At 40.2% G+C, this 9,795-nt stretch overlaps 1 protein-coding gene across 1 annotated transcript; it reads left to right on the top strand.

The window, feature by feature from the left end:
• The first annotated feature begins 1,860 nt into the window (after positions 1–1,860).
• On the top strand, positions 1,861–2,958 carry LOC143638722 (melanoma-associated antigen 10-like). The gene has a single exon (XM_077106529.1). It carries the CDS (start codon positions 1,861–1,863, stop codon positions 2,956–2,958), a length of 1,098 nt encoding a protein of 365 aa, XP_076962644.1.
• The last annotated feature ends 6,837 nt before the right edge of the window (positions 2,959–9,795 follow it).

Raw genomic sequence — 9,795 nt, 5'->3', positions numbered from 1 at the left:
AAGGGACCTCAGGGAGCCTGGCTTCCCCTGTAATCTACCCTGTGGGGCCCTATGCAGGGTCACTGGAAGTAACTCTGGCTCATTTCTGCCTCCTAGTTAAGCTGAGAGGTTTTATGTGGGTAGGGACCTTGGTCCAAGAGGTGATAACATGTCAGCAGAGGGAGGAATCCAGGACCTGCCAGACCCAAGGTATGGACTCTTCATGAGGACTGAAAGTATCCCCATCACTGACCCAATGGATACCACATAGTGTACCTGGCCACTACAGTCAGCCCTAGGAGGCCCTAAGGGGCAAGATCTTCTGCCATGGGCGCAAATATGGGAGGTATTCAGGGAGATGGGGTCTGGGTCTAAAGATGTCAGTTCATCTCAGATGGGGTGGTAGTGAGGAAGGGCAGGCGTGGGCATGAGTAAGGACTTGGGTAATCTCCCAGCCCATGATACATTGCACCCAGGTCCAGCCACCAGCCCTGGAGAACCTACACAAGGGCAGTGGGAAACTGTTCACTTCTCTGGGAAGTACCAGGGCTCTTGGGGAAGTGAGGAACCTGATATGACAGGGTAACTTCATCTTAGCACAGGGATCACTATCTGGTCATCAGACACAGGTGTCCCAGTTTACCCAAGAGTAAAGTGAGGACCCTAGGGGAAGGTCAAGGGTCCCGGAAAACAGTAGATGCCCCTCAGAAATCTTCCTGTTACCTGCTGTCAGCACAGGAAGCCCAGGCAGGGTTGTAAAGGTTCCTTTATTTTCTGTGTGTCATTGATTTCAGAGAAGTGAAGGCCTCAGTAAGAGGGGATTGGGCTCAGGAAAGCAGAAGGAGGATCTCAGGCATAGCCAGGAGTCAGGTAAGGACAGAGGGAATTTCTTCAGTGGAACACAAGGACCCCGATCCTCACCTGCCCTTTCTTCTCAGCCATGGGACAACCCAGTTCCATTGGCCTTACCTTTCCCTCACTTCCTTTCTGGGTGTCTCACGTAGACAGGGTGTGTTTAAGGATTTGTTAAGGTTTAAGGAAGGTGCCCTTAGATCATTAGAGAGCATCTCATACCTAAGGTGAGGACTGAGCCAGATCCTCCATGGCCAGGACACATGGAACCATTGAATTTGGCCAGCTCTTGCTTCACCTTTGAGAAGGTGTGGCCATATGTGAGGCCCCTCACTGCCTTGTGTTCCTTCACAGGGAGGTGGGCACTTCTTCACAGAGTGTCCTTCAGGCCAGCACATGGGTGGTATCCAGGTCCTGCCAGGGGAAGGCAAGGGCCCAGAGTAAGCAGAGGGGACCATCCACCTCAGAACAGTGGGGACCTCACAGAAGGCAGCCCATCCCTCCTATCAGGGCTGGTGGATCAGGTTGTGCTTGGAGTCTGCAACCTGTGGGGCCCCTCAGTGCCTCTTGCAAGAACTTCTGGAACCAGGTCGTGAAGGTTTTGTATGAGGCAGTGTCCTCAGGTCCTGGAGCAGAGGAGGCCCAGGCAGTATTTGGAGTCATGGTGTGGTGCACTCTGGGAATGTGTATCAAGGACCCCACACTAACCAGGACAGAGGGAGTCCCACAGAGCTCAGGCCCCAGAAGCCCTACTATTAACCCTGGGCCTTGTGCTCTGTGGGCTTGCTGTACCCACAGAAGTTGCCTCACTTCCTGCCTCAGGTTTTCAGGAAATAGGCCTACCAGGAGAGGAAGAATAGCCCTAGAGCATCGCCCAAAGAGAAGACCTGTAGTGGGCCTTTGTGAAAGGTTCCAAGGGTTCAATTCTCAGCTAAGGCCCTGACACATACCCTCTCTCCCCAGGCTGCTAAGTCTCCAACACCAAGCTCCTGTCCATCCTCCAGCTTGCTGTCTTAGACCAGAATCATCATGCCTCGAGCCCCAAAGCGTCGGCGCTACATGCTTGAGGAAGACCTTCAGGACCAAATGGAGAAACAGGCTCTTATGGATGCCCAGGTTTCCACAGCTGTGGATGAGGAGGATACTTCCTCTTCCTCCTCCACTTGCTCCTCCTCTTTCCCCAACTCCTCTTCCTCCACTTCCTCCTCTTGCTATCCTCTGCTGTCAAGTTCCCCAGAGGAAGATTTTGGTTATGATGAGTTACTAAGTCCTTCCCAGAGTCCTCCAACAGCCTCGTCCTCCCACACTGCCATGACCTCTACTCCATGCAGCCAATCTGATGTCTCCAGCCAAGGAGAAGAGGGTCCAAGTACCTCCCAATCCCTGACAGGTAGTAAGTCCTTGTCTAGAAGTGAGATAGATGAAAAGGTGAATGATTTGGTAGAATTCCTGCTCTTCAAGTATCGAATGAAAGAGCTGACTACAAAGGCAGAAATGCTGAATAGTGTCATCAAAAATTACCAGGAGCACTTCCCTGTGATCTTCAGTGAGGCTTCTGAGTGCATGCAGCTTGTCTTTGGCATTGACTTGAAGGAAGTGGATCCCTCGAGTCACTCCTATGTCCTTGTGACTACCCTTGGCCTCACCTATGATGGGATGCTGAGTGAAATTCAGGGCATGCCCAAGGCTGGCCTCCTGGTACTTATACTGAGCATTATATTCATGGAGGGCAACTGTGCCTCTGAGGAGGTAGTTTGGGAAGCACTGAGTGTTATGGGGGTGTGTGCTGGGAGGGAACACTTCATCTATGGGGATCCCAGGAAGCTTATCACCCACGATTGGGTGCAGGAAGAGTACCTGGTGTATCGGCAGGTGCCCAACAGTGATCCTGCTCACTATGAGTTTCTGTGGGGCCCAAGGGCCCACAATGAAACTAGTAAAATGAGTCTCTTGGAATTTTTGGCTAAGGTCAATGGGAGTGATCCCAGAGCCTTCCCTGTATGGTATGAGGAGGCTTTGAGAGATGAGGAAGAGAAAGCCCAAGCCAGAGTTGTCACAACAGATGATGCTACTACCCCAGCCAGTGCAAGTTTTAGTGCCACTAGCAGTTCTTTATGCCCAAAGTAAGGTCCTGCATAGTCAATAATCAAAGTAGTTGAAGTTCAGACTGGAGTTCGTGAGAATACATTATAAAACGTCCTTGTTTTACTATTCTATTTAGGTGATCTGGGAATTTATTTTCCTTTTGGTGTTTCAAAATGTTAATTTTACAAGAATGTATATGGGACACAGAATCTAAGCTTACAAATTACATTCATCTCACATTCATCCTGTTATCCACTTTAATAGAGTTTTTCTCTTTTGTACAACAAATTGGGAGGCTTTCTATCTTTTCTGTAATCTGTAACAACATACATAGCATTGGAATTGGAATTTTCTTGGAAATGTGGATGGATTTAGCAGTAAAGGAAAAAATTTAACATATTGACTTTTATTATTGAATTACTTTTAGTCTTCCATTCTGTAAAATTAAAAGATATACACCTGGATTTGTTAACTTAAAATCAAAATTAAATTATAATAAATGAAACCTCTGCTCACTGGCTCATTTCTTCCCCAAGCTTTCATTGAGCATTTACTATTTTCAAGGACCTGAGTTGGCAGTGGGATACTAGGGTAAACCAGACCCACTCTTATCTGTAGAATGGTAATCTAAGTTCAGCAGTCACATCATGAAGATGGTAAAATGTCCTCTAAGACCTAAGAACAAGTAAAGGAGGTATGAGAAGATGGGATTCCAGTGAAGAGCAACCTGGCTTTGCCCTGAACCAAGGTATTTTGGGGCATTGAGAAATTGCAGTTCTGCCTATAGAACTTCATTGTGATTAAAGCATAGTGACTGAGGCCAGTCACTTAGATAGAATCTCTTAGGGGTTAGAGAGTGGAAATCTGCTCTGAGTAGCTCCTTTTGGATGGTGAGTGGATAGAGCAGGTAAGAATCTCTACCTGGAACAGGTATAAAGGGTATCTTGAGCTCTTACCTAGATACTTTATAATATAGTACACATACTAGGTATTTTAGACCCATCATCTGAAAGGGTTTCTGAAAAATAAGAATTTCCTGATAAGTAAGTCTATGACATGTTGCCTCCATGTCAGCCAACTCCATTAGAGAACATCATTTTAATCAGTTTACCTTTAGTGTAATTTGGACAACTCTAAGCAAGGGGTGATGAGTTGAAATGAATGAAAATAGTGGTTTGGATGAAAAAACAGATAGGAAGGATAGAGGTGTTCCTTAACTAAGATTTTTAGAGCTTCCCAGAGGGGAATGGGTCCTCCAAACCCAGATTTTGCAGTATGTCCTCTGAGGGAATATTTACGGAATTTAAATCATGAAATTTCAAATTTGGCTGATTAATTATTCCATGTACTTTTGAATTGCATATTATTTAATATGCACTGGAGAACAATGACAATATGAACATTCATTACAGTTCCAATATAGGCCAGGCACTGTTATAGGGACTTTAAATATAGTAGTACACACATCCCAACAGTCCTATTGGACAGACCTTCTCAGGCCCACTTCAAGATTCCAAGCTTCTCAGGGTTGTGATATTCCCATGATCCCTGGCTACTAAATGACTGGACTGGGAGGAGATCCATGGTCTGAATTATTGGAGCCCACACTGTTCCCACTGCTAACCAGAGCCCAATCTTCTGACTTATTATTTTTCTTCTCAGCACTGCATTATGTCTCTCTAGTGACAAAACAACCCTGGAGGAGGCCAACATGCTAAAATCAGTCCTAAATAACATAACGTGGCAGTGAGGATCAACAAAAATTTGTGGGTTGCCTGTGGATGATTTTAACATAGGGTCTTTTTGTTCCAATCCTCAGGTTTCTATAACAGCCGACTCTATATAGGAGTTGGCATTTCTCCAGAGCCAGACCTTTTCAACATTAACAACATCCTTCTCCTGGTCATCCCCATCATCCCTTACTATCCAAATCAGGGATCTTGTCACTGTGGCCTCTTATGATGACTGTTCTCCCTGTAAAACAGCCCAGAATTACCTGCAAACTCTGACATGAAATATTCCTATTGCCTCTAGAAGTAACCTGGCCCTCCTGTCTCATCCCTGGGAGTCCCTCTTATAGCAATATTTGTTTTAATATAAAATTTGCATTTGGACAGTGAAATTTGGAAAACTGGTCATTTCCCCCAAACAAATTTTGTTTTTAAATGAGCTGAAGAGTAAAGTGATTTGGCCCATAATCTACTAGTTCTTCAAATCTAACATTGAAGTTAGTGAGTGAATATTTGGAATGATCTAGATATTTGCAGGAGGATTTTAATATGATACCTAATATGAAACTGGCTAGTGAACACATATACAGATGAGTTACCTTGCCTATGTGGCCAAATCCTCCCTCACAGTGGTATATAAGGAAAGCCCACAGAAATCACTGTCATTAAAACTATGGAATTTGAATTCCTAAAATCTCTGGGGCCTCCAAGAGGTGGAAATAGTTTCTTGGTGAAAAGTAAAATCATCCCCCAGTATTTCCCCCTTCCCTAGAATGGCAAATTGGTGCTATATATATATGTGTGTGTGTGTGTGTGTGTGTGTGTGTCTGTGTGTGTGTGTATAGATAGATAGATAGATTGTGTGTGTGTGTATGTGTGTGTGCATGCACAAATATATAACAATGAATCACACCATTATGTACAACTATAATGCACCAATAAAATGTAAGGGAGGGAAATTAAAAAAACAGTAGTTGGGCTGGGGATGTGGCTCAAGCGGTAGCGCGCTCGCCTGGCAGGCATGTGGCCCAGATTCGATCCTCAGCATCACATACAAACAAAGATGTTGTGTCTGCTGATAACTGAAAAATAAATATTAAAAAATTCTCTCTCTCTCTCTCTCTCTCTCTCTCTCTCTCTCTCTTTTTTTAAAAAACAGTAGTTTACTATCTTGTTTCTTGTCTGTGTACCTATCCTGCAAGAAAATCCTGGTTTTCCGTGTGTCTAATACCACTTTTATTATTGTTCAAATATGTTCAGTCAAAAGGAATTAGAGATTCTCAGCCTACTGACATTAGATGATATTGCAAAGGGTACTGCAGAACAATGCTATTGTATGGAGAAAGCAAACATGCCTTGCTGAGGATCAACCAAAATTTGGGGGTTGCTTGTGGATATCTTAAAAGATTCTTGGAAAATTACATGTGATGCTATGTTTGAAAGCACCTATAATATAGTAGACCCTGTTTGAGTTTATCTGTATATACATAGGTATATGTACATATATATTTTTTATTCTATTTGGATTTCTGGAAGGGATCTCTCTCTCTCTCTCTCTCTCTCTCTCTCTCTCTCTCTCTCTCTCTCTCTCTCTCTCTCTCTCGGTACCAGGGATTGAACTCAGGGGCAGTCAACTACTGAGCCACATCCCCAGCCCTATTTTGTATTTTATTTAGAGACAGGTTCTTACTGAGTTGCTTAGGACCTCAATAAGTTTCTGAAGTTGGCTTTGAATTCACAATCCTCATGTCCTTTAAAAAAAAAATTCCCCTACCTGCCTTTATTAAAATCTGTTTGATTTTCTTTTTGGTAATAGACCACTTTATGCTGCTGTAACAGAATACCTGAGACTGGTTAATTTATATAGAGATTTATTCCCTATAGTTCTTCAGGCTTGGAAGTGCAAGATTGAGGGCTATATCTGGTGAGAGCCTTCTTGCTGCATCACAACATTATAGAAGGCATGGGGAGTAACTGATGTTCAGATTATCTCATCTCAACTAAAATCTTTTTTTTTTTTTTAAACTAGGGAAAGTTTAAAAAAAGGGATTGAACTCAGTTATGTATAACCTCTGACCCACATCCCCAGCCTTTTTGTAAAAATTATTTAGAGACAGGGTCTTGTTAAGTTGCTTAGGGCCTTGCTAAATTGCTGAGGCTGGCTTTGACCTTGTGATCCTCCTGAGTCAGCTTTCCCTAGTCGCTGGAATTACATGCATGTGCCACCACACCTGACTTCAATTACAATGTTTTAAAGATGTGTACTTAATTCCCTGTAAAAACACAAGGTGAAGTGTTTATCGTATGAGTTTCTTATTCAACAAAGAAGAAAGAGTAGTTTTGTATATGGAGTTCTTAGCCTGCCAACAAGCCACACTGTGCTCATATTTTAAATGATGTGTGCTATTTAAATGCTTAATATGTGAGGGTTCACCTAGTCATTGTACTAGATCTATGAGTACAGAAAGGAAAATAGCTAGCCATACCCACTGGAAATCAAAATAATTAAACACATGAAAAACAGCAGTATATTTCCATTTCTCCCCTCTTAGCCTATCATCTATTGTTGGCATCCATTTCATTCCTATATGATATATACTCCACTATACATTGTTATTATTATACTTTTTGTGGTGTTGGAATTAAACATGCCTAGTATATGCCAGGAAAACACTCTACCACTGATCTGCATCTTAACCCACATTGTTATTTTTTTTACTTCAAACAATCAAATGTAAAAAAATTTTATTTTAAGGAAGTAATTTTAAATTTACTCATGAAATTGCAATGCATAATGTTCCTCATTCCTTTGTTTAGATCCCAATTTCTATCTGGTGTCATTTCTATCTAGAAGATTCCCTTTAATATGTCAGTGATTAAGATTTTGCCTTTCCTAAAAAACCGTTATTTCATCAATGTATTTCCATGATGTACAGAATTTTAAATTGACAGTTATATTTTTGTTTCAGTATTTTGCAAGTATTTCTCCTCTCTTCTCCTGCATTCATTGTTTTTGACAAGAAATCTACTCTTTGCTCCTCTGTAGATAAAGTGTCTCTTTCTCTAAACAATTTTTAGAGTTTTCTGTTAATTACTGGTTTCAACTAATTTGATTTTGATGAATCTGGGGTTATTTGGTTTTTTTCCCCCATTTTTCTTGTTCTTGTTCTCGGAATTCTTTTAGCTTTTTGAATCTTGGAGTTTATAGTTTTCATCAGATTTGGAGATTTTTCTTTCTTTGTTTCTTCAAATATCTTTTTCTATACCTCTTTCTCCTCTGTCAGTGTCTCCAAATGTATGTTAATTAGGCCAGTTGAACTTGCCTTACAGCTCAGTAATGTTCTAATCATTGTTTTTTAATGTTTTCACCTGTGTGTTTTATTCTATTACATGTTACTGCTATATCTCTGTGTTCATTAATTCTTTCTTTTTACAAATCCAATCTGCTGTTAATTCGAGTCAGTGTATTTTTTATCCAACTCAGACATTGTAGCTTCCATGTTGCAAAATTTGTTTAGAGTCTTTTTATAGTTTCCATGCCCTTATTTAACATGCTTAATCTTTTCTCTTATTTATTTAAGATATGGAATACAATATATTGTTTTGATATCTTTTTGATATGTGTACTAACTCTATTGTCTCTCTCATTACTAAATTGTTTGTTATTTATTTTGCTTCTCATTATTGATCCTACTTTCTCATTTCTTTGAATGCCTGGTAAGTGGGCATTGGATGTCAGACATTGTGAATTTCACCTTGTTGAGTGCTGGATATTTTTGTGTTGCTATAATTAAATAATATTCTCAAGTTTCATTGTGATATACAGTTACATTACTTAGAAATGGATAACAATATTGGGTCTTGGTTTTAAACTTTGTTAAGTAGGATAAAAAACAGTGTTTAGTCTATGGCTAATATTTCCTCACTTCTAAGGTGAAACGGTTCTGTATACTCCAACCAATACACCATGAATTACGAGGTTCTCCATTCTGACTAATGGAAGCAGGAATAATTCCCAGACTTGCATAATCACTGGAAATTTCTGTCTGTGGCTCTGTCTCTTTACTGGAATTTTGTCCTGCAAGCTCTAATCCCCTTGGTTGGCATCCTAGACTCCCAGATCATGTTCTTAACTCAAGGAGATAATCAGTTTTCCCCTCTGTGCACTGTGATCTGCAATGTCTCTCTAGATAGTAAGCTTGGACAACCATAGATCTTGCTTCACTAATTTGCAAGCTCTTCCAAAGCACTGTTCTTTGCTTGATATCCAATAAATTGAAAATCGCTGTTTCATATCTTTTGTCTGTTTTTTAGTTGCTTCAGGTAGATATGTAAATTTGGTCCTTATTACTCCATCTTGGCCAGAATCAGAATTCTTATACTCCAGATTTAAAACCTGAATTATCCATGAATTACACATGCTCCAACATTTCAATTCATTCAAATTAAAATCATATTGAATGTGTATATGTATATATTAAAAGACTGTATATATGTTCATAGAGACACATGTACATACAGTTGTGAATATATACAGCTAAACACCAAGAATGTTTTCTCTTACATAAATAGGAGTGATTTTTAATTCTCTTAATCTCTTTCAAGATTTCTAACACTTCTAAAGTACATATGAGTTACCATTATAACTATAGAACATTGTAATTTTTTAAAATGTGATTTGGATGACTGAAAATAAATGCGAATTCCCTTGTTGGTTCTTTGCAATATTGATTAACCTCTTGTTGGATTCTATTCAGCCTCCAGTGTACTTGCCACTTGCATTAAGTATAAATAATAAATAAAAAGCTTTGAAACATAATTAGTAGACTATGTGTTAGTCATTCAATTTCTCTCAGACTTTCAAATACAATGCTTCACAGTTAAGAATCTGTTTTTTGAAACCCCCCTCTAGAAATAACTTTTAGTTTATAAAGGAAAATCATATTCATATTTAAGTCATATTTTACATGACATGATAGGATTTGATATTTATAGGAAGGACTGTATATAGGCGATATTGGAAGAAGGATTTATCATGATCACTTTCATTATGAGGGCTGTTTATATATCTCTTGCCAAAAGCTTGCTTGTATATCTCTCTGTCTTTTATTTTTTCATTTTGCCAAAGCATAGATTTACTGAAGGAGGA

This window comes from Callospermophilus lateralis, chromosome X (genome assembly GCF_048772815.1).
Source record: "Callospermophilus lateralis isolate mCalLat2 chromosome X, mCalLat2.hap1, whole genome shotgun sequence".
NCBI lineage: Eukaryota > Metazoa > Chordata > Mammalia > Rodentia > Sciuridae > Callospermophilus > Callospermophilus lateralis.
The sequence above is the reverse complement of the archived record's forward strand: the minus strand, read 5'-3'. Positions and strand labels throughout refer to the sequence as shown.

What these genes read in the sequence shown, in the direction of transcription:
- LOC143638722 (XM_077106529.1), top strand. Translation starts at nt 1,861, where the DNA reads ATGCCTCGAGCCCCAAAGCGTCGGCGCTACATGCTTGAGGAAGACCTT.